The 26,671-nt window shown below is 24.5% G+C and overlaps 1 protein-coding gene across 3 annotated transcripts; it reads right to left on the reverse strand.

Annotated features, from left to right (window-relative positions):
- Nucleotides 1–2,369: 2,369 nt before the first annotated feature.
- On the reverse strand, nucleotides 2,370–22,805 carry LOC128966205 (ETS domain-containing protein Elk-3-like). 3 transcript variants are annotated; one of them, XM_054313039.1, is made up of 3 exons: nucleotides 6,898–7,086; nucleotides 4,000–4,058; nucleotides 2,370–3,769 (listed from the first exon to the last, which is right to left on the reverse strand). In XM_054313039.1, the coding sequence occupies exons 1-3, from the start codon at nucleotides 7,007–7,009 to the stop codon at nucleotides 2,492–2,494; spliced, it is 1,449 nt and encodes a 482-aa protein (XP_054169014.1). In that variant the 5' UTR covers nucleotides 7,010–7,086; the 3' UTR covers nucleotides 2,370–2,491. The 3 variants fall into 3 exon arrangements, with proteins under 3 accessions (XP_054169014.1, XP_054169016.1, XP_054169015.1); XM_054313041.1 differs by lacking the exon at nucleotides 6,898–7,086 and adding an exon at nucleotides 22,469–22,805 and having other exon boundaries at nucleotides 2,371–3,769; XM_054313040.1 differs by lacking the exon at nucleotides 6,898–7,086 and adding an exon at nucleotides 14,969–15,065 and having other exon boundaries at nucleotides 2,371–3,769.
- Between the last annotated feature and the right edge of the window lie 3,866 nt (nucleotides 22,806–26,671).

Below are 26,671 nucleotides of genomic sequence, written 5' to 3' on the forward strand. Positions count from 1 at the left end.
AGAGAGAAATATTATAAGATATGACTTATCATATCATTTGTGTGTTAGATAGAGGTAGAGCCGGAACTGACAGTTCAGATAACTTATACAGAAAACTAAAACCTAAATTAATTATAATTTAACTTCAATTACATTACACACATATATAAACCCTAACTTGATATTTGATTTTTTTTTATTGTTGCGATTATTATTATTATTATTCATTTAATTAATTATTAAGACAAATATACCTTATTTTGTATTAGCAAAGATGCTGTAATATAGTAATAATAATAATAATAATATAAAAATTTATTGATATTACAAGTAATGTGATATTAAGCAGAAAAAATAACTAAAATATAACATAATATATATAAATTAGATTTTCTATAAAGTGTTTGGTTGGCTGTAAAGGTAGTGATGATTGAATTAATATACTTTACTATACTATTCAATATAACTTAATATAATAAGACAATCATAAAAACACTTGTATTTGTTATATTAAACCGGAGAGAGAGAGAGAGAGAGAGAGAGAGAGAGAGAGAGAGAGAGAGAGAGAGAGGAGTAGTAGTAGTAGTAGTAATGATAAAATATTTCAATCAAAACAAATGGTTATATAACCTAATAATTATTATTAATTCAAATGAAACAAAAATATAATTTTTTTTCCTCCTAATTACATGGTATTTGATAAAATATTTAAGTTATTACACACACATATATATATATAGGAAAAAAATGTGTTATAATTTTATGGTTGTAGTTGTTGTGGTGTGGATGAAATAATAGCTAAAAATTCAATGGTTAAAGTCAAGGATAAAAAACATGTACAGTATATATATATATACATTGATATATCAATTATATAAACATTTTTGTTTTGCAACAACCAAAAAAAATAAAATAACGGAATTAATTAAATATTTATATTTAAAAAAAAAAATGAAAATTTATATCCCGTTCCTGTCAGTTGAAGTTTTAGGGACTTATATATATAGATATATATCATATGTGTGTAAATATGTTATTTTGGTATTAAAAGTGCGGAAATACAGTATATATTTTAGTTTTCATTTATATATATATAATAAAAAACTTATGTTTTTGTCGTCAAATTTATTTTTTTTTAATAAAAAGCCGTTAATGGGGTATTAATATTAATAATAATAATATAGAAAATAACATAACATATTATTATTATGTTATAAAACTATTTTATGTTTTTTTTTTGTTTTGTTTCAACACATAAAACTTATTAGATATTAGTTGTCAAATATATATATATATAATTTTGTACATTTGAGCCATTAATAGTTATTATTAATATTATTATCAAAATAATAAACTAAACAATAAAATCATAAAATTATTTTTAAAAAAAACCGAAAAAATTATAGTTTACTTATTTAATTTTTAAAAACACTTGAATTTTTTTTTGTAACAAACAATTATCATAATAATAATAAGCAAATTAACACAATATATGAATAAATAATTTCAAAATTATTTAGATGAGAAAATTATATTTTTAAAAAAAAAAATGTTTATAATAAAAATAATAATTAATTACAAAAAATTAATAATAATAATAATTAATAGCAAAGACTAGACACATAAAAAATAATAATAATAATTAAAACAATAGAGATATGATATTTGATTTGCAAATTAAAAAAAAATTGCAAAACATGTTAATAACAATTTAGTAGAGAATTTAATTTTAAATTTTAATTAATTATATAAAAAATTTGATGAAAAAAAGTTTGGTGTTTTGTTTGTTGGTTTGTTGTAACACATAATAATAATAATAATAGTTATAAAGAAGTTATTAATTAATTAATAATAGTTTTTAATTAATTATGAAATTTATTATCACAACATATACAGTATATACGGGAGACAACTATATATCTAACTGTCCACTGATTGTGTTGTTAATTGTTGTCGAGATATTGTTGTTGTTTTTGAAATTGTTTTTTAAGGCACTTTATATTATTAATGATAAATGATAATTATATAACAAAAATTAATGCAATATTATTTCATTCAATTATAATATTGCATATAATTATTTTATAGTTTAGAAAAAATACTAATAGTAGTTAATTAAATCAAATAACTATATATATATATTTATAACTTATTGCCAACTAATAATTAATTAATTAATTATATATGTATATAACTTTATATTTATATATTTATACTTAATATGTCAAAAATATACAGAATATATATATTTAACTGTATTTATAATATATATATATTATACCAATATATATGTATGTATGTATTGTAACTTATAATACACAAAACATATATATATGCAAAAAATAATTAATAAAATAATAGTTATATAAAAATAATAATTATTATATATTTATATTATAAATATTCAGAATAATTGAACCAAATTTTTTGTTTGTTTGTTTGTTAATCGCACAGTTAGGTTAGCTCATCAATCAATCAATCAATCAATTCAGTCATATTTTTTTTTGTTTGTTTATTGTAACACAGATATCGATTTAGATGACGGACTGAACAACAATTGTGGATCAAATGGCGAATAAGGCGGACCAGCAAACAGTGGCGACAGTGATAGTCCGAAATTGGTTGGCGTCGCCGGATTGGCGCCGGGATGTCCCACTGGAAACTGGAAATGTGTGCCATTCGGGTTGTATCGGGGACTTAGCATCAGCGGACTTAATGAGTTCCAGAAACTGAAGGCATTCGGCAACATTGCCGCCGGTGTAGCCTTGCCTAAGAAAGGACTGGCAAACGTTACTATCGGTGTCTGAAGTGATTGTGCGAACGCGTGACTGAATCGGGTTGGACTCATGGGTAGGCCGATAATTGGCGGCGGTTTAGGCTTGAATTTGGTCATCGATTTTGCTTTCGAACCGCCATTACTGCCGCTATTGGACGACAGGTTAACTGGCGAACAGCCGTGCGATGAGGTCGAGCTTTCGGCCGACGCCGGCGACGATGTTGTCGAACGATTCGATGGCGACGGAGATCGCGACGATGGCCGCGACAGCGGTCGCAACGGTTTTAGTCGTTTGTGAATCGGATTGGTGTTGCCGTTGGCGCTGCTGACCACTGATGTCGAGTCGCTGTCCGATACACCGGTTTCCGAGCACAGAGACTCCGAATCGTTTTCTAAACATCTTTTCTTATTATTATTATTGATATTTGTTTTATGATTAATACTACAATTAATTATATCGTTATTATTATTATTATTATTATTGGAACTGCTTTTACAGGACAGGTCTGTCGGTTCCATAGATGACGACAGTATATGCTGTTGCTGTGCGTTAGACTGATGATGATTGTGTTGTTGTTGTTGTTGTTGATGAAGATGCTGCTGCTGCTGCTGATGGTGATGATGATGATGTATATGGTTAGGCGATAGTGCCAACAATGTTGAACCCATGTTGGCCGCTGCTGCTGCAGCCGCCGCAGCCGATGTTGTGGTCACCACTGCCGCCGCCGCCGATGACTGTGCGCTTAGATTAGCTAAACTTTCGAGCTTTGTATGGAAAGGCACCCGATTTTCGGTTTTGATTATCTCGGGAAAGGCTACAAATCGGTAGACAAACTTTTGGCCCAATACTTTCTTAATGATATTTTTGTCGTAATAATACCGAAGAGCTCGACTAAGTTTATCGTAATTCATATTATGTTTATTTTTTCGTAGACCCCATAGTCGGGCCACTTCTTCGGCATTGACCAGTTTGAACTCGCCATCCGTGTTGGTCCACGTTATGATGTTTTTGTACTAAAAAAATAAATAAACAAACAAAACAATTATTATAAACATATGTCAGTTGAAACTATTTTTTTCATATATTTAAAAAAATTGAATTGAATATCATTGTAAAAAAATGTTGTTTTTTTCCTCACAATAATATCAATAGATTTTTTTCGTTTGTTTGTTTGTTTGGTAACAAACAAACAAAATAATGGGAATAATAGTTATAATGATAATAATAATAATATTCAAATTACCTGATTATTTAACAATAGCTCCAACAAGAATTGCCATAATGTTATATTAGTCTCCATTCCTGTATCATTTGAAACACATAAATATAAATTAAATATATATATTAATGTAAAAATATGGTACAAGTATTTTCAATTTTTTTCAGTGCAATTATAGGAGTGTATATATATATCATCAATAATTGTCGACAGAGAGAGAGAGAGAGAGAGAGAGAGAGAGAGAGAGAGAGAGAGAGAGAGAGAGAGAGAGAAGATAGGATATCATAACAATATGATAATAAAAATTGAGAGCTTTTATTGTAAGTAAAACGGAAACGTATAGATACAGTAATATTTAATTTTTTTTGCTGAGATATCAATAGACAGACTAACAACTAATAGATAGAAATATATGTTCATTAAATAGAAGAGCATTATATATATATATTAATATATAAATTACTGTATATATATATATATATATATATATATTGCCAATGAAATAACACACATTTATCATCAAAAAAAATATATGTATCTATTAGTTGTAAATACCATATATCTATTTATAATAAAAGTTATACTAAGTTTATATGTACTGTACTATTACATGTATATAACTTTTAGGTTTAAATAATAATAATAAATTTCCAGTGATTTTTTTTAAACAGTTAAAACTTTAATAAGTTAAACATTTGTTGAATAATTTTTTTATGTATTTTTGTTGCTATTAAAAGATTTTTTTAAATTTTAAAATAAACACAAAAAAAAATAAAATGTTTAATAAAATTCAGTGTCAATGATGATGGAAACAAAATTGACTGACAATTATAAAAAAATTGTTGAAAAAAATAAATAAAACAAACCAACAACAACAACAAAAATAGTTAGTAATAATTATATAATAGTAGTTAAATTACTGGATTTTTTTAAATATATAAAAAAATGTAATAAAACTATAAAAACGTCACCAAAAAAACATGTATATGTCGTATAATTAATTAATAGATAAAAAAAACGTTTTGAATACACAATAAATATATTACAGTAATATATATATATATATAACTAAAATATCTTATCAAACAAAAATCGTCACTTCAAATGTAAAGTTTTTATATTATATTTTATTTTCTCAATGTTTTACACACACACACACAGCAAACAAACAAAAATAAGGGACAAATTCATTGTAATAATAATTTATTATTATTAGTATTATTAATAACACTAACTATTAATAATAACCACAATATTAATAATGCCAATATTAATAATATCATATGCTAGCAGCAGCAAAAATTTTTTTAATCATAATTGTATATATATAAAATCTAAATGTTTAAATGGGGAGTACCATTAAAAAAAATGGGAGTACCAGTGCTCCAGTAAGTGAGTGAGTGAGTGAGTGAGTGAGTGAGTGAGAGAGAGAGAGAGAGAGAGAGAGAGAGAGAGAGAGAGAGAGAGAGAGAGAGAGAGAGAGAGAGAGAGAGAGAGAGAGAGAGAGACTATCTATCAAAATAAATAAATTAAAGTGAACGGGATGTTAATCCTTAACATAATTTGCCTAAATATAAGGCATATATATATTTTCAAATATAGTAATATATTGGACACTACCACTCAAAACAGGAACAAATCGCTAAAATAGTGTATCAATTATAAGAGGAAATCCGTTTTGAGCTAACACTACATAATATATTTAATATAATTTTTATTTTATTTTATTTATTTATTTTTTTAAATATAATAATAAATTGTGTGGCATTAAATTACTTTATTTATTATATTTAATATGCTATATACTGTATATGAAGTTAAAGCAAATTAACTATAGTATTATATATACAGTAATAATTATTTTATATTAGTATAAATTACTGTATTATTAGTAGTTTAATATTACAAACAAAAATTTTTTTTCTCTCTCTCTACTGCCAAATGAATATATTGTATTCAAAAAAAATACTGTATTTATATTACTGTCAAACCATTGGGTTATTTCATACAAATTATAATCAAAATAAATATATATATAGGAATTTATTTGGCATACATCACATAAAAACACATATTGTATTTGAAATAGTATTATAATATTACTACTAATTTAGTCATAAATACAATTTTTTTTAAAGAGAGAGAGAGAATATATGTATATTAAATAAACAGTTGGCATAGATTTTCACAGTAAAAAAAATTATGAATAATAATAAATAAACTAAATATGATATTTAAATATACGTAAAAATATGAATAATAATAATAATTTGGTGAATAATAAAACATGTATTTAATACACACACACACACACACATAGAAAATATTTCCAAATAAAATAAACAAACATTTATTATTATTTATTTTTTCTTCATATATGTATATATATATATATAACACAATGTTTGTTAGTTAGTTAGTTAATAATGTTTACAATTATTTTTTTATATAAAAAAACAAGACATACATAAACATAAAAATATATTTATTTATCATATATGATATATGAAAGCCAACCACAAAATCATATGCAACATATCATTATCATTATTATAATATTTTAATCAACAACAACAGCAACAAAACATAGTTGAATACAAGTATTTAGTATTTGATTAAAAAAAAACTTTGATTTAAAAGGAAATTTTTGTAAGATTTTGTTGAGTCAAATATCTCATACAATACATACACATAATATAAATGAGACGCGATTTAAATGGCAAATAAAGTAATTAAATCTTATATTATATATATATATATATGAGTAATGATAATGTTTGGGGATATGGATATAATATCATACACACTATAATATCTCATATTAGTATCTGTGCCCTTATATACCGGTATATATATACAGTATATACATGTATATTGAACAGGGATGTAATTTTTTTTTATTTTAAATGGTGTGTGACCTACTTGCCGGTAGCAGACTATCAATGTATCCGATACTTGAAGTAATCGACTGGTGATGATCTCCTCCATGTAGTTGATGTTGTTGTTGTTGTCGATATAAAGGATAAAATGCCATATTTTGTTGTTGTTGTAGTTGTTGTATATGACATCAAACAGGAGATACCTGATAGTAGTTGCGGTTGTTTATGATTTTGTAATGAAATTTTTTGATTTTTTTTGGGGTTATCTCACAAACAGTGGTTTTTTATATATACAGTATATTCATATATATATATATTATAACAAACTTTTTTAGTTAGTTAGTTAGTGATCAACGAAACGAAATAATTTTTAACGAAAAAAAAATTAAATTCAGTGGCAAATCGTGAAACAACATTAATAATAGCAAACAATATCATCAAAAAAAAAATAATTTATATTTAAGAGGATATTGTGTGTTGAGTAGATTTTTGCCTTTAAAAAATGTTATCAAAAAAATTGCTGCATTTTTTTAATATGATATTTAATTATATTTAAATACATGAACACACATAAACTAATTTGCATTTAATATTAATAAAAGCAAAAAATATTTCACTCAGTTCAACACATTATACATTATATATATATATATAAGTTTCCTAAATTGATATCAAAAATGCTGATGTTTTTGTTGTAGCATTTTTTTTATATATAAAAAATAACCTTTTAATAAAGTTTTTTAACTAAATGAGTAAAACCACACATCAATTAAATGGGGAAATATTTTTCTATCGTTTGATATGTTAAAAGTTGTTGTAATATTTTTTTACAAACAATTTCTATCAAAAAAATACTGTATATATATATTACATATAAAAAATATTTTCCTTTTAAGTATGTAATGTAATGTTAAAGATGATGTATAATATATAAAAAAAGATATCGATTTATAGTCAGTAATTTGCTAACACATTGAATGATGGATTTTTTATATTATTATCATATAAATTATATATATATATATATATATATATTATTTAACAACAACAACAAAATTTTATCACAAAACGTATAAAACAATTTATATTTGAAAAATTCATAAAAATTAACACTTTTTACAACAACAACAACACAAAAATATTAAACCTTTTAATAGCAATAAACTTTTTTAATAGTTATAATAAAAAAAAAACTTTTTTAGATATATATATATATATATATAAAACACTATCACATAAATAAAATCGTATAGAAATTTTTGCCAATAAATATATCCATAACACCGACAACTACAGTATAACCAACCAAAACAACAATAACATAATATCTGGAGAAATATTATCAAACAAAATATGTGTGTCTTTAAAGAGTGAATCTTCAAATACGAAATGAGTTCAAAAAATCAATTGACAATACAATATATACGACAACACATATACACAAAACAATTGATAGTTAAAAACTTTTTTTCAGGTATGTGTGTGACCAGCATTTGGGGGTCAATCACAGTATTAAATATTAATATATATAAGCGAAAAGTGACAAAAGTGTTGTGTATGTGTGTACAGTATGTATGCCATACTATCCCCCAATCATCTATATTAGACATTGAAAAGAGGAGACACTAAACTACTAATGAGTTAAAAATGATAGGTATGTACTGTATGTATGTGTAAACTACATGTGTGTATGTGTGCTCTCACACAAAAATTTACGGCACAGATCACAATTAGGTCTCTCTCTCTCTCTCTCTCTCTCTCTCTCTAAGACATGATTTCTAATCTTAATCACTAAATGCATTGTCGACAACAATAACAACAACAACGAGAGGAGAGCAACGACGACGACGACAAAAAAAAGACAATTAATTTGTTTCAACAAAAAAAACAAAACAACAAACGGTATTGTATGGTATGGTTATGTGTGTTATGTGTTGTGTCGGTCATCACTCTTATTTTGAAGGTCTTTGATCGGAAAAGTGTACGGATCGGAGGAATCGGAGGGGAACGCCACACCAACACCACTACCCCACTATTACCCACCATCACCAACAACAACACTACTACTACTAGTAGTACCATATCTATCAATTAATCAAATAACTATCAAATAACTATCATATTATATAAGGGTTTCGCTTAAATGCCTTTCTATAACTTTGTCCCAAAACACACTGACAGATAGATAGACATACATACATACATACACTCCCATCCATACATACAAAAAAAGCACTGTTATATCGGTTTGAAGACTACGACAAATTCAAAAAATAAAGGACGGACTGTCTTACTTACCTCAAATTAGTCGAGCGTACTGTACATTCATTACAGGTACCTGAGCTCACACACACACACCTGTATATGTATGTGTCTGTGCTCATACATCAGTGGCTCACTTATTATTGTTATTAAATACTGTATATACTATGTATTACTATATATACAGTATATTAAAAAAAACACAAATTTTAAGAGAAGTGAATGAATTGGTGTGAGAGAAAACACAACGACATTTGACAATAATAAATGTCAAAAACAATAATAAATAAAAAACTGGTGGTATTTAATTGGCATACATGAGCGCTCCGGCATCATAAAGAAAAACGGGGATTGCATGCCATTGTAAGCATGAGTTATATTATATATATATTATATGTGAAGTATATATAAGAGGGATATAAAGGAGTCAACACTTCATGAGCTCACACACACACACACACACACACACACACACACACACACACACACACATACAGACAAAGTAGACAACTCTTTCACACATAAATAAATGACGAGAGAGAGAGAGAGAGAGAGAGATAGGGAACGGGTTTGCCGACCAACCGATGAATTGGCGAAAAATTGTGAGAGAGAGAGAAAAGACAATGACATTGACAGGCCTACTGACACACTTTTCTACATACCTGTGCCCCTAAAAAAAACTTCCAATGTCTATGTCTTTCTCTATTATTATTATTACATTATTATTATTAAGTGAGAAGATTCTCTCTCTCTCTCTCTCTCTCTCTCTCTCTCTCTCTAGTAACCGAATTGTTCATTCAATCGGAACTACTGTTCAAGTTATCTCTTCTTCAATGAATGAATACTTCAATTGTCTTTACCATTATATATATATATCACATATCAGTCACTCATTTATTATATATTATTCATTATATATAAAATTCAAAAAAAAATATCTTTGTTAGTGTTGATTATTATTATATTTGATTCACTTATTTTGTTTCAATTGTGTATTTCACATAACATAACATACATACAGTATATCTCATCAGAAAAAAACTTATTATTTTTTTTCATTACCCCCTCTAATAACAATATCTTTTTTTATTGTCTCTCTCTCTCTCTCTTTATTGTATTGTATATTAAAAAAAATATGCAAAGATATCGCTTGTGTTTATCATAATTACATTTAGTATTTTTCTTATTATTATTATTATAATTAATAAGTAGTGTAAATGTTTTTGAGACTGTAATGTCAATTGAATTGATCCCATGAATCCATCCATCCATTAGTATGTGATAATGAATGACAATAATAATAAGCCATAGGCAATGAACTTAACGCTATTGTGGACACCACTATCAATTGACTACCCCTTATCCATAACCCCCCCCCTCTCCCTCCCCAGAAAAAAGAGATCACTCTTTTGACACTTATGTCCGCTTTTTGTTGGCCCACAAAATCTGATTATTATTATAAGATATAATACCATTGATCGACAACAACAACACAACTAGACTATTATGTAATACATTTTATTTGTTGATAAATTAAGTGCAATATTTCAAATAGAAAGGTCTCTCTCTCTCTCTCTCTCTCTCTCTCTCTCTCTCTCTCTCTAAGCTATATCTCATGAATAGGACTTAACTTAAAGGCATATATATATTATTTAAGTAATATTGTGTATATATATAAAAAAAATCACTCAAACATCAAAATTAAGGCCAAATTCCTATTTATTTATTTTATTTTATTTTTGAATTTATTTATTTTTTGAATTCCTTTCCATTTAACTTTGAATAATATTTTTTTCGCTACTTATATCATATATATATTAAATATAATATTATATAATACTGATAAATGATAATAATAATATATGTCCGGTATTTAAGTAAATGTCATCTCCTATTACATTATAAAAAACCAAAAAAAAAATCAAAATAAATTATCATAGTTTGCGGCAATTTAACAATAAGTCATCAATAATCTCTTATTTTATTTTGTAAAAAAAATATGATTACCAATTCAACTGATATTATCAATCAATTTATTAATAATACCAATAATACTACTAATAATTATGTCATCAAAAAAAACTAATAATAATAAAATAACGGATATTTCAACAACAAAAAAATTAGTTTCAAACAAACTAAATAACAAACAAATATTATATAGATGTAAAGTGTAAATATTTATTTATTGGCTTACTATTAATACATTTTCACAAAAAAAACAAACAAATTTTTATTGAGAGCTATCAATTATTTTTTTAAGGGCATAGAGAGAGAGAGAGAGAGAGAGAGAGAGAGAGAGAGAGAGAGAGAGAGAGAAAATGTCACACAATTGAACTGAATATCCATTAAACTGTGTGTATATATAATATTAATATATTAGGACTAAAAATAAGCACAAAAATAAATATAATAATAATAATAATTACTGAGTTATAAGTAAAAGTCATACATACTGTAGTATAATATTATAGTAGACTCTATACTCTATACATGACATCATAGTTACTATTATTATTATTATTATTTAGATGATAATAATAGGAAAAAATAATTTTTAATTGACAAATGAGATGAATATAAATTTGAAGACAAGTGTATATATATATATATATATATATAGTACAGTATATATGATATATTAAGCAACGCTTAATATGTTAGTAGTAGTAGTAGTTGTTGTAATAATAATAATAAAGTGAGAAAAATAATGCAAAAATAAAAATAAAATAAGACAACAAAATTAGTTATGAAAGGCAATGAAGCGTTGATTACAATTATAATAATAAAATGTCTTTTTATTTATTTTTTTTTTATTGTTGAGTGAAAACGGAAGAAGTCATTAAACAAATTTGTGATCTCTTTCTCTCTTTCTTTCTCTCTCTTTCTTTCTCTTTCACTCTCACATCCAATCTCATGGGGTCTATGACTATCACTATCTCGTCTACCGGTGCTTACAAGTGGTTGGTTGGTTGGTCGTCGTCGTAGTCGGGATTCACTTATAAACTACTACTAAACTATTGTGTGAATCAAATGGCTAATACCTACTACTACTAAATTACCACCACTACTACCAGTACTTAAACCACAGGATATATGCACTAATGAGCACACAATGTATAGTCATATAGTCGTTGATAAATAACTTTAAAAATAAGTATTTAAAGGTATACACAATGATAATGATAATAATAATAATAACTAACATATAATACGATGAGTATATACAGTATATATATTCCTTACTATGTTAGCAGTTAACTACAATTATATATATATATATATATATATCATTTTCCACTACCCCCACCCGCCCCCCACCCTTGGAAAAAAAATTTCCTCTAAGTTTCCTGTCATTTTGTTTGACTAGACTTTTATATACACAATATATATATATACTGTATATTAATATTACATACAGTATAATAAATACAGTATATATTATATATACTGTATATATAGAGAAAACATAGAGAATATAATATAAACATTTAGTTATCATATAGTTGTAGTAATTGTAGTCTAAATTGACTAACGGATAGTCACATACACACACACAATAACAACAACATCGACAACAATACTAAACTAATGTTTAAATTTTTTGTTAAAATAATTGTCTTAAATAATTCATGTACCTTATAAATATATATAGAGAGTATATTTTCCTACCCATATATTTTTTTTAGAGTATATACCTGTATAACAAAATAATTGTATCCAAAATTAATCAAATGGTTACCCCATATATATAGTATATTCTAGTTTAGTGTGAATGCTTGGTCATTGTCATTAATAAATAATAAATAAATTATATATATATATTGAATATATAATATATATATATATGATTGTAACTGTAGTGGTGGTGCACTAATTTACTATACAATACACACAAAAAAATCACTTCAAAAAAACACAATAAATATTGTTTAATATATTCAATATATATATATATATATATATGTTATACTTGTTTTTTTTTCGCTCACATCATACAGTAAATTATAAGAAGCCCTAATTTTCCTCAGAGAGAGAGAGAGAGAGAGAGAGAGAGAGAGAGAGAGAGAGAGAGAAATATTGAAACTGTTTTCCTTATAAAGTGTTGGATATCAGGAAGAATTATTTATTAAATATTATTATTATTATTATTATTATTAATCAGTAGTCATCTGACACATTGGCAACACACAGAAAATAAATAATTACAGGCAATTGAATTGAATGAATAAATAATAATTACAAATTTTTTTCCGAGAGAGAGAGAGAGAGAGAATATAAATATATATTAGAAAAAACCTAGAATTTAATCGTTAAAAAAGATATTGAGAAATTTTCTCCTAAAATTTTCCTCAAACACACACACACACACACACACACACACACACAGTAAGTACACTCTTATAACACCATTTAAAATGTTAATCACAAAAAAATTGTTGTCTATATATGTGTGAGGAAAGGATGAGATTTTAAAGTTTTAAAGTTTTTTTTTATTTGTTTGTATGTGTGTTGTGCAGCACTACTACTACTACTACTTGAATAAAATTTAAATAGTAGTTCACACAAACAAATACGCACCATATATGCAATTATTATAAGTTGAATGCTTGTTGAATATATGTATGTTTTTTTTGGTAAGATTAAGGATAACCAACAAAAAATAAAATAAACTGAGACTTGATTTTGATAAATAATTTTGAGAAAAAAAGGTTAACAAAAAAAATCATGACTCAATTCGCGCGGCAATTAAAAAATTAAATACACGAAAAAAATATATTGTATGTGATATTTGATTATTGATATATATTATTATTATTATTATGTATGCAATATCATGGGTATGGGAGAAATGTTACCCTTAATCTCAAGTTTGTAATAATAATAATAATAAGTGCTAACAAAATATATTTTACACACACACACACACACACACACACACATTGGGGTATCATAAAAAAATTATTTAATATATATATAAAATTTATATGCTAATTTTGTTGCTACAAATTAATATTATATTGTATATATAAAAATGTATTACTACTGTAATACCACTATTGCTAATATAAAATAAAATACAATATTTTGTTTACAGCTAATCATTATATATATATATATATATATATATATATATATATATATATATATATATTGAATATTATATAATAAAATATCAGCACAATTACTACTACTAGTAGTATACAACATGATATATCATAAAATAATATCATAGTTACGATTAACACATACATATTAAATATTTTAATAAAATTGACATTGCATAATAATCATTTTTTTTGATCTTAATAAAACAATATATAATACACAATAAAATAATAATATTATTATTATTATAATATATAGCCTTTTAAGTTAACAAATGAAAAACAACAACAAAAACAAAAAACACTCAAAAAACATGAATATATAATTATATGGTATTTAATTGACATTTTTGTTGTTTTATATAAACGTGTCTTATCATTGAAACAATACTAATTTCATAAAATATTTAGTTTATGATATACAATAAGTACATAATTAATAAATGCATATTTAATATACACATACATATACACACAAACAAAACTAGTGTAACATTTAAATGAATCAATGGTAACACACAAAAACAATTATTATTATTATTATTATTATTTTGGTCAATAGGTGTTTAAAGATAATGATAATGATAATGTATAATAAAGAGAGAGAGAGAGAGAGAGAGAGAGAGAGAGAGAGAGAGGGTTTAAAGGTTAAATGTATGCAGTTTTTAAAAATAATTAATAATAATAATAATATTGTTTATGTAATGTTAGATTATTATTATTATTATTGATAATTGCAATTACCTCTAGTTATGAATGATTGGTCCATATATACAGTATTGTCTTATATGTTTGATATTTGCCAAAAACAATGCCAAACAAACAAACAAAATTTGTGTTGTATATTAAGTTTGACTTTTTGTATTATTTTTTGTGGTTTTTATTATTATTATTTTTTCTTGATTTTTTATAATAATATAAAATATGAATAAATCAAAAGAGACCGTTTTTTTGTTGTTGAATATATGGTTGAATATCATATATCTTATATGCAAATTGCGTTAATAATATTATTTTTTTTTATTAAATACAGGCAATACTACTCTGACATATACTTTAAAGTTTAAACAATCACATGAATCTGCAATAAAAATGAGAGAAACATATATATATATATATAAAAAATTTTGCATTTAAAAAATAATAAAAATAATAGCTTATTATATATATATATATATCTTTGATTTTTAATAATAAAAAAGTCATTGTTTTTTAAATATATATATCTATATTTCTGTAAAGTCACAACCATTTAATAAAAATAATACTCTAAACAGGATTTACTGGTATTTATTACACAACACTCAACAAAAAAGTCATAAAAATTATATGAAAAAATATATATTGAATGATTAATATTCATAATAATAATAATAATAATAGTAATATGATATTAAATAATTGCAAACATATTTTTAAAAATTAAATATAAAATGCGACACTAAATGCAAAATAATAACAAAAATTTGTAACAATTTTTTTTTTGATTCTCAAATGATATGAAATAAATTAAAATATTTCTCTCTCTCTCTCTCTCTCTCTCTAAAAATTTTATCATTAAATTCAATCATTAAATTCAAGTAAAATCCCAAATTTTAATTGAAATAATTTGTCACCAAAAATCAATTTGTTAGTTACAATAATTGATTTTTCACTAGAAATACCCACCAATAAAAACAATTAACTGGCAATAATAATAATAATTATAATTTACTAATAATAATATCATTGCATATATATATATAAATCAATTAGGGTGTTCAACAACAACAACACAAAATTGATACATTGAAACAGTACGGTATGTATGTTTGCAATATTATAATTATTTGCTACACAAATTTGTGTGTGTGTGTTAAACATAGAGAGGGATAGGGAGGTTAGGGGATAGATAGATATTAATTAGGAACGTCCGGTACAACTAATACTACTAATAATATAATGATAATGATTTTTCTACTGATAAACACTGGGGGGGGGGGGGGTTGCATTTAGTTTAGTTAGGTTATGTTAGGTTGGTATATGATGATAATGATGGCCTGGTAATGGGGTTTCTGTATATATATATATGCCCTTAAAGGCTCTGGTGTTTCTACTTTAGCCACCGATTTGCCCCAAAGCAGATCCATGTGCTGCTGCTGCTGCTGGCCCTTCAGGACATACATACACACAACAGTCTATCTCTCTTTATCTAACTATCTATGAGTGTGTGTATGTATGTGCGCTCAATCCCCGGGAATGTAAGGTCAAGGATAGAGGTCGGGTCCCTTTATTTTATATATATATATTTTTTTCACCAGAATATCAGGCACATAAAGAGTGAACAACACGCTAACAATTTATTTTTGTTGGTTAGTTGGGAGCCAACACACACAACAGCACCGGCAGCCAAAGCAATCAAATGTGGTTAGCACTCGGATCTCTCTCTCTCTCTCTCTCTCTCTCTCTCTCTCTCTCTCTCTCTACTATCTTAAAGTAATATGTCTTATAAGTGTCATATAAAAATGACATTTTAGTTTTTTTTTTAAATAAAGCGAGCAAATAGATAATGCATTTGAGGATAGGATAGATAAACCCAACTGCGCTCACATACACACACACACACACTAACATATCATTTAGTGTTTGTGTGTGTGTGATTTAATAGTGTTTATCATAAAATTATAATAAAAATCAAACAAAAAATACTTAGAAAAAAATCGCTGTTTATTTATACAGTATATATATATGATATTTAAGACGATAAGTTTAATATTCACATTTGTATACAATATATATTGAGAAATAGCTATTACTACTACTACTACTTTTTAAAGGCATTGGTATTGAGCCCAGCGACCGGTTATACTACCAAAAAAAAAATTAAATAGTTATGACTATCTCTCTCTCTCTCTCTCTCTCTCTCTCTCTCTCTATCCAAATACAACATATAACCAAAAAAAAGTGCAGCTTTTATATAATTTATTACTTTATTACTTATAGATATATATATACAGATTTATCTAAATTGTTATGGATTTACTAATATATATAGGAATTCATATATATATATATATATATATATATATATATATATATATATATATATATATATATATATATGTATATAATAGTCGTCCTCGGCGTACGTCCTTCGGCTTCCGGATCTCTTATAAAACAGATAGATATAAGGCATGCGATCCGGCATTTTGGATGCCAATACCAGTCCCCTCATAAACAACAACAACAAAAATTAACACCACTGGGCTTATATAGTATGCACAGTTAGCTAAATAAAATATGCTATCAAGTATTCAACAACAACAACAACAAAAACAATGTATTAAACTAAACTATTTTTTTTAGTTTAATTATTAATATTAATGAAATATAAGACAATGTTTTTTATTTGGTGTGATTTATCGCTAAAATAAAATCTAGTAATTTGTTACTAAACTTATAGATATTATTATTAAATGCATTTTAAAAATTCAAGTTTTCCAACAACAACAACAAAAATTGTTGTTTTGTTTTTTATATATATATATATAATTGTTAGGAGGGATAACAAAATATATTTATATTATATTATATATTATTTAACACAACATTTTTCCGCTAAACATTTTTACAGACATTAGAAGCAATATATCAACTATTTTTTGTTTTTTGTTTCAATTATTATAATAAAGGGTTTTCACAGGAATATCAATGTTAATAATAATAATAATAATAATTTGAACTAAAAAATTGCAAATTTATTACAAAATTTTCCTCTAAGTCTTCAATATATATCTATGCAATGAAATTAAATCGCTTATACAGTATATACAATATAAATATCTCTCTTAAATATCAAACAAATAATAAAATAATTGCATTCAATGCTACAAAACTTTTAACACAAATCTTTTTTTTTAAATACTTAAATATGTATGACTTAATAATAATTATGTTATTACACAATATAAATACAAAATAACAACAAAAAATAAATACTAGTTTTTTTTTTCTCTCTCTCTCTCTCTCTGTGTGATTGTTTGACTGATGATAATGTATTGTTTTAAATAAACTGTTTGTATCGCTATATAAGCTATAGGGAAAAAAATTATGCCAAATGTTTAATAAGGGAATGACACCAAAAAAAATTAAATATTGGGGGGATATTATATAATACTGTAATAATAATAATGCATTTTTATATATAATATTACAGTAATAATGCCAACAACACATTAATGTCATATTTTATTTTATTTTTTTTCTCTGTATTTATTTATTTATTATTTATATTATATTTCATTTGCACACAAACACAAAATATTATCCTAATATATCCTAACTAACTAACAGTGAGAAAAAAATCGCATATAAAATCATATACAAAATAAAAATAGATATGAATAATACATTTTTATTATTATCTGTAAATTTTATGCAAATTTTTTCTAACAGTTTTTTTAACTGATGGGAATAACAGTCCAAAACAACAACAACTACTACTACTACTACTACTTGATCGACAAAAAATGCTATTATTATTATTATTATCAATAGATGATAGAGTGATAGATAATTTAATGGTATGTTTTTATTTAGTAGACGTTAAGTTAAGTTATAACTATGATATTACAGTAGTTGTATTATTATCATTATAATAGTTGACGAGTGTTTAAATAGTGGCCACAAGTTATTTGGCAGTCATTGGCAGTGAATGTGTTGTCTATCTCTCTCTCTCTCTCTCTCTCTCTCTCTCTCTCTCTCTCTCTCTCTCTCTCTCTCTCTCTCTCTCTCTCCACTAATATTCAGTACTTATAATAATAATAATATAATACACAGGAATTTCTGTTGCCTTAAAACACATCTCACGATATAATGTATAAAAAACAGCTCAAAAAATGCTTTCATAATATATTGATATATATATAAGACATATACAAGTATTAGCAGCAAAAATAAAATATAAAAAACAACAACAAAAATGTTAAACACTTAAGCAATCGACTGGCAATAGTGTGTGCGTTTGAACACATCACCATTGAAAGAGAAATGCCTAAAAAATTATTTAAGGGGAACTGGAGGGGTAAGGGTAGGGGAGGGGGGTTATAGAGAACCATCACCAGAGAGCACAGTTTGTTTTTAGGGCTTCACATACAACTAAATGCCCAAAAGTTGTTAGCAATTATACTTAAAGAAACATTTATTTCTCTCTCTCTCTCTCTCTCTCTCTCAATAGTAGAAAAATATTATATATACTGTATATATATATATAATTTCAACTAAACACTTGAAATTGCCCGGGTCTTTGGTCATTGATTATCATTGCATTGATTATCATATAATATATATATACAATGAGAATAACAGGATATCAACATTAATATAAATTTAAATCTATGAAATAATATCAATTGGCAAAATATATTGCAATAATATATACCGTATATATATATATATATATAATTTATTTATTAGTAATATTAGAGTTTATTATTATTTTCATCATAATACTATTGCTTTTTTTTATAAATAGTATTTTTTAAACATAATTATAACAAATAAACATATTATATAACATACCAAACGTTAGCAAAAAAAAAATATTAGATTATATAAAATATTATTATTATGTTCACTAATAATAAATAATTTTTTACAATATTATTATAATACTTTTTTGACTGAAAAATATTATTATATTTTAATTTGCAATAACTTTTTTTAAAAAAAAACAATATCACAAATAGATAACTGTGTATTACACTAAAATAAAGTAATTGTGATATACTGTATATATATTATTTAATATAAATTATGATTAATAATAATATTATTATTATTACAATGTGAATCATCTAAATTATCAATAAAATAGAAATATTATTGCAAATAAACAACATTTTGCAACATATATATAAGTGACTATATTTGGTTTATAGATAAATTAATGCAATATTTACGTAATAATACTGTAGTTATTATATATATATATATATATATATATTACTTAAAATATATTTATTTAATATATTAACTAAATGGCTGGCAAAAAAACTTTATTGTTTGTTTATTATATAGACACATAAATATTACAGTCAAAATATAAGCATTTATATACAAAACATGTGCACAATTTAAGTAATTATATACAATATATATATCATATGATATATATATTTGTATTTTGTTTTCCTGGTTATTCAATATATATATATATATAACAAATATTCAAATTAAATTATATTTTTCTAGTCAACAAAAAAAATTAATAAATTATTATTATTATATTAACTAACCTTTATTATTATTATTATTATTAATGTCCTAGTTAAGTTAGTCTCAAAATAAAATAAAACACATATTTTAATATTTTTAAAAAAACATTTGCTTAATGTTAACTATGCAGACGTTTTTTTGTGTGGATATAATTATTTAATTTATTTAATTGCTAAATAATTAATTAAAAGTCACACATTATTATTATTATTAATTATAATAATGTACAGCATTATTGTGCAAAATAATAATAATAATTAATTATTATTGATAGCTATTTATTATTATTTTATATGTATATTAAAAAAATATTGTATAATAATTGTGGTGTAACTTTCCAAATGATATTATATAATATACTGTATATAAATGTCAATTAATAATAACATTTGTTTAACATATATGTATTATGAAATTACTCATAATAATAAATATCTAGAAAACTTAATTGAATTAAAAAATATGGCAAAATGTTTAATTAATAGTAAAAAAAAATTAAATTAAATACATTTAGTGTTTTATAACTAGATATGGATATACAGTATAATTATAACCAAAAATGTGTTGTATCTCTATATATATAATATTCAATATATCTAAAAAAATGTAATTAACATTTAGATTAATTTTTAACTTTTTTTTCTTTAAAAAACCACAAAAAAACAATACATTTGACTATCGGGTGGTTGTCTTTAAAAAAAATCAAACGTTTTAAATCAATTTGTAATGGAGTGAAAAAATTAACAATTTTTTTTAAACTACAGTATATTTACTTAATTTTTTTTGTTGAAAAAACAAAACAACAAAAAAAGTTTAAAACTGACTAAAATGAGAAAGTCGTGAAAAAATATTATGCAAAATAATATACTGTAATACTAATAATAATAATAACCACTAATAACTATAAACTTTTAAAGTAGGAAAATAATTTTGAAGTAAAAAATAATGAAATTACTTATATCGTGTTATAATAATAATAATAATAATAATGTTTTTCCTCTTAAATAGCAAATTGTATGAAAACATTAAATTTATTATATTATATATAACTTATAAAGTATTATACTGTATAAGGGATTGCGATATTGAAAGTTATTTAGTTATTATATACAAATCCAATGTTAAGATTGCCATTGAATTCAATGATAATTAGTGCGCGAATTATTGCTATTTAAAAAATCATTTTTCTTTAAAACGTTTCATTAATACTATTAATACCAACCAACAAAAAAAATCATTGCACTAATAATATCTATATATATATACTAATTGTTTGCCAATAATATTTATTTAAAAAAAAAAAAATTATATTTAGCGACAATTAATACGACAATCATGTAATTGCTATTAATATTATTACTGTATTATTACTGTATTATTAACAGCAAAATAATAGCTAATAAACATAATTAAAAAATTAAACAGTCTATTATATTAACAGTAGTTAATTGTGTTGATTATTGATTTATAATTTTTTTTTTAATATTATTTATCAGTACAACAAATACTACAAATAGTTATTATTTTAATATTAATAGTTTTCAATGTATTTTTTATACAACATTATGAATTCAACAATAAAAAAATAATATTCATAAATACCAATTTGTTGACATAAATATCATATTATTTATTCATATAATAAATACCATTAAATTATACCATTAAATATCTATATATGATATATATATACAGCAACAAACATTTGTTAAATATGTTATATCACTAGACATTTGTATATAAAAATATTTTTTGTCACTTTTATTATTATAATTATTAATACATGTGTATTAATAGCATAATATACAACAGTACAGTACATGTATTTAAAAAAAATATGTGCTATAAATGGCTAATAATATTTGAAAGTTTGTATTTTTATTTAAGTATAGTTTGCGAGAAATTAAATGAAAAATTGAAAATTTAATAAATAATTTTTTAATAAATATATATATGATTATATAATTAAATTTTAATTAAATGACTCACTTGTTTATATATATTATAAGGCGATTTGTAATGTAATGTAATTTATAATTTCTGGCTTCAAATTTATGTATCACTTGTTGCACATATTATTATACAGCCATTGAAAACCATATAACTATATAAAACAATTCAATGTCTTTTTTTAAAAATAACAATCAAACAAACAAACAAAAAAAGTCAACAAATGTTATAACAATTAATATTTTTTTAAATAGTCTTCAAACAAACAAAAAATGTTTTTTTAAAAACATAAATGTCTTTGAAAAGCGACGGTTAGATTAGTTTTTTTTGTTTTGTTTGTTGTGTTTAATTGACACAACTTTCATATAATAATAATAATTTTTATAATCAGATATTAGTTGTTGTTTAAAAACAAACAAAATTTAAAAAAAAAATAATAATGATTTTTAAAATGATATTATTATTATTATTACTAACAATAATAATGATGATGATGTTGTTTAAAGGCACATACAATAGGATAATATCATATGATATGATGATATAATATGATAGCAATATATATATATGATATATATATAAATTAGCAATTAATTTGATAATGATTAATGTTTTAGCGATATGTTTGTTATTATTATTATTATTAATAATATTATTATTACAATAATAATAAGTAATGTTATTATAATGAATGTGATAATTGTTTCAATTGTTTTTCAAATAGTCTTCAAATAAATCACATAAAAGACATATTAAATATATATTATAATTTTTGTTGTTGTTATTAAACCAATCAATTGGTTGTCTCATCCAAATAACAACATGTGATATACACACTCATAGAGATGATATCAATTGATTTTTTTGTGTTAAAATAAAAGTTATTTTCAATACATTATTATTATTAAATATATAAAACACACAATGCTTTTCAATGCTCTGTCAATCGTTAAACACTAAAAAAAAATTTGATTATCGATTGCATTAATTTAATGCAACAAAAAACAACAAATATAGAGATTATTATTATTATTGTTATATATATTTAAGAGTAATTATCAGTAAAACAAAAATTATTCACAACTAAGATATGTGTTGTTGTTATTAACTAAAAAAAAACTGTTAAATGTTTGGCTGTGAGAGAGAAACATTGGTGAGAAGTCAATCACATGTATACATACATACAGCCAGTGTGTGTATGTGTCGGCTCGGGCACGGGTGGGGGCTATCAGTCCTCTCTCTCTTGCACACTGACTGAGGGACTGGTGTTTTCAAACAGAGAGACGACGACTAAAAGGCCAGGAATTACATGAAATCAGTTGTGTTTTTCTTCAATACTCTTCTCTCTTATCGGGAGTTAAAAGAAAGAGAGAGAAGTTGTGCTCAAATGCAGAGCCCATACAATACATTACACACACATATATATATATCCGGTTGTGTGTTGAATACATTTGAAACATACAGTACTAGTACTACTATACAGGCATCGCATCACTCATATACACTATTTTAATATACAAAATAATACTAATGTCTGAAATGTGTTTGAGAGGCACACACTGTATGTATGTGTGTGTGTGTGTGTGTGTGTGTGAGAGAGAGAGAGAGAGAGAGAGAGAGAGAGAGAGAGAGAGAGAGAGAGGCAGAGTCCACTAAAGGGAACGGGAGAGTGAGTGTGTATATGTATGTATATGCAGAGAGCCTATTCCCAGACCTGACTGTGTGCAACAAGCATGTGTGTGTGTGTGTGTGTGTGTGTGTGTAGATACCAGTGCTGCCAAAATACCCACTTTATAATGGCTTACTATTAAACTCAATTAACTATACACTTGTGTGTGTGTGTGTGAGAGAGAGAGAGATACAGTAGTATTGTTGCCAATACACACACACAGTCTACTACAGGAAAAAGTTATCGTTTAAATGCCAATACAGAGAGAGAGAGAGAGAGAGAGAGAGAGAGAGAGAGAGAGAGAGAGAGAGAGAGAGAGAGAGAGAGAGAGAGAGAGAGAGAGATGCCATATCTCTATGTTCATGTAGTAGTAGTAGTACTGTAGTATTAAGTCCTCAGTTATATGAAACTATGGTAACTACACATTGGAGCAGCACTGGCAGATTTTTTTTTACATATACTGTACATATATTACACAACAAAATATAAGCCCAACCTTCCTCTCCAATACACTGATGAAATGATTTTTTTTTTATTTTTAAAGGTAACTGATAGACACATACATTAAAACAGAAAATTTCAATATAAATACATTATAATACCTAATACATGGATATATAATATATAAAATTTTGTGGCGCTATGCGGATAGTGCTATTGCTTTTCTGCAACTTGTTTTTCCAGGTAATACTCTCTACTACTAGTAGTACATGTACATGGCATACCTGTGCGCGCCTCACATGTATGTGTGTGTGTGTGTGTGCAATGCATTTCAAGGAATGTACTTTTATATTATATACATACATACATACAGTATATACAGGTGTACTGCTATTTTTCCCCTTCAAAAAAAGGCATTACCTTATAAACCCTTATAACAAGTCTCTCTCTCTCTCTCTCTCTCTCTCTCTCTCTCTCTCTCTCTCTCTCTCTCTCTCTCTCTCTCTCTCTCTCTCTCTCTCTCTCTCTCTCTCCTTTTATTTCATTGCCTTTAAGGGAAAACACATTTTACATATACGTATACAACAGTATAATAAAGTGTAATAATATTCAAGTCTCTCTCTCTCTCTCTCTCTCTCTCTCTCTCTCTCTCTCTCTCTCTCTCTCTCTCTCTCTCTCTCTGAAACACATACATAAGAAAAATTGCTTTCAAATTTTATTTTACATTGAAATTCATTTATTACTAAATTATTATTATTATTATTATTATTTAGTATTATTTGCCATTTGATTTTAATCCTAACTCAAACACACAAAACAATCTGCATTGTCTAACCCAATCTCACCCCTCTCTCTCAGTCTCAATCATGCCTTTCCTCCCCTCCCTTTTGCCCCCCAAACTAAATACCTGTAAAAATTTTCTCTTAGTTTTTTCATCAATTATTATTATTATTATTATTAAATAATAATTGTTTTGTAAATTGCAGTGAAAAAAAACTAAATAAACTGATTGTTATGTTTTCCTCTCACTCTCATTGTATTGTATTGTATTTGTTTTATCTTAAATATATCTTTTCATAAAAAATAATATAAGATATATTGATCACACATTTTCCTCAATTAAAATTTGTTTTAAAATATTTTATAATTTAAATAATTTTTTATTTATTAGCTTTTTGTTTGTACGATATTTTATCCCCACTCTCTCTCTCTCTCTCTCTCTCTCTCTCTCTCTCTCTCTCTCTCTCTCTCTCTCTCTCTCTCTCTCTCTCTCTCTCTCTCTCTCTCGACTAAATGTTAGCTAATTTTATGCAATAATTAAATGCAAATAAATAGCAAATTTATAATTATTTTGTTGTTGTTTTAATTTAACCTAAAATCTTGAAAATTACACACAAAAAAAGGTTGCAATTATTTTTCATTTAAATAATAAATTTAAATAAGTTTATTTTTTTTGTTAATTTATTATATTATCATTTTATATATATATTTAATATAAATTTATATTTATTGTATTTTAGAAAATTATAATTTTATTATAGACTAATACATAAATTTATTTAAATATATAGTTATAATATTAATATATTTATTTATATATGTAATGTATATATCTTTTAATTAGTTTTAAAGTTATTTTAATTATTATGTAAATTATAATTATATATATATAACTTTATATATATAATATTTATATACTGATAGGGCATTTTTAACTTTATATATTGTTATATAACTAACTATAACTATATATATAAAAAATAGTTACTTTTTTTTGCTTGCAAATAAACTGATTATAACAATTATAATAATTATTATCATCAATTAATAATACAAATACATACAAACTTCAATTCAACATTTGTTAAATAAACAAACAAACAAAATATATATAAATAATATATAAACACTTTTTTATGGGACAAAAAAATTAAGTCGATGTTAGCGACAATATAAAAAAAGAGGGGAAAAATTGTACTCAAATTTGCAATGAAATTATAGTTTTTTTGTGAATCTTTTTTTATATATATATAATAACTTGAAGTAATAAATAATAATAAGTTAATATTATGTGTAGTTTTTTTTGTTGTTTCTCTTAAATTATATATATATATATATATATAATCTTTCAT

This window comes from Oppia nitens, unplaced genomic scaffold (genome assembly GCF_028296485.1).
Source record: "Oppia nitens isolate AA-2021 unplaced genomic scaffold, nextdenovo-longstitch-racon4-pilon3 scaffold19_pilon_pilon_pilon, whole genome shotgun sequence".
Classification (NCBI taxonomy): domain Eukaryota; kingdom Metazoa; phylum Arthropoda; class Arachnida; order Sarcoptiformes; family Oppiidae; genus Oppia; species Oppia nitens.

Coding starts and splice junctions, on each gene's coding strand:
- LOC128966205 (XM_054313039.1), bottom strand. CDS start 7,009: ATGGCATTTTATCCTTTATATCGACAACAACAACAACATCAACTACAT. Junction 4,059..6,897: donor TGATAGTCTGCTACCGGCAA/GTAGGTCACACA, acceptor CAAATGATACAG/GAATGGAGACTAATATAACA. Junction 3,770..3,999: donor AGCTATTGTTAAATAATCAG/GTAATTTGAATA, acceptor TTATTTTTTTAG/TACAAAAACATCATAACGTG.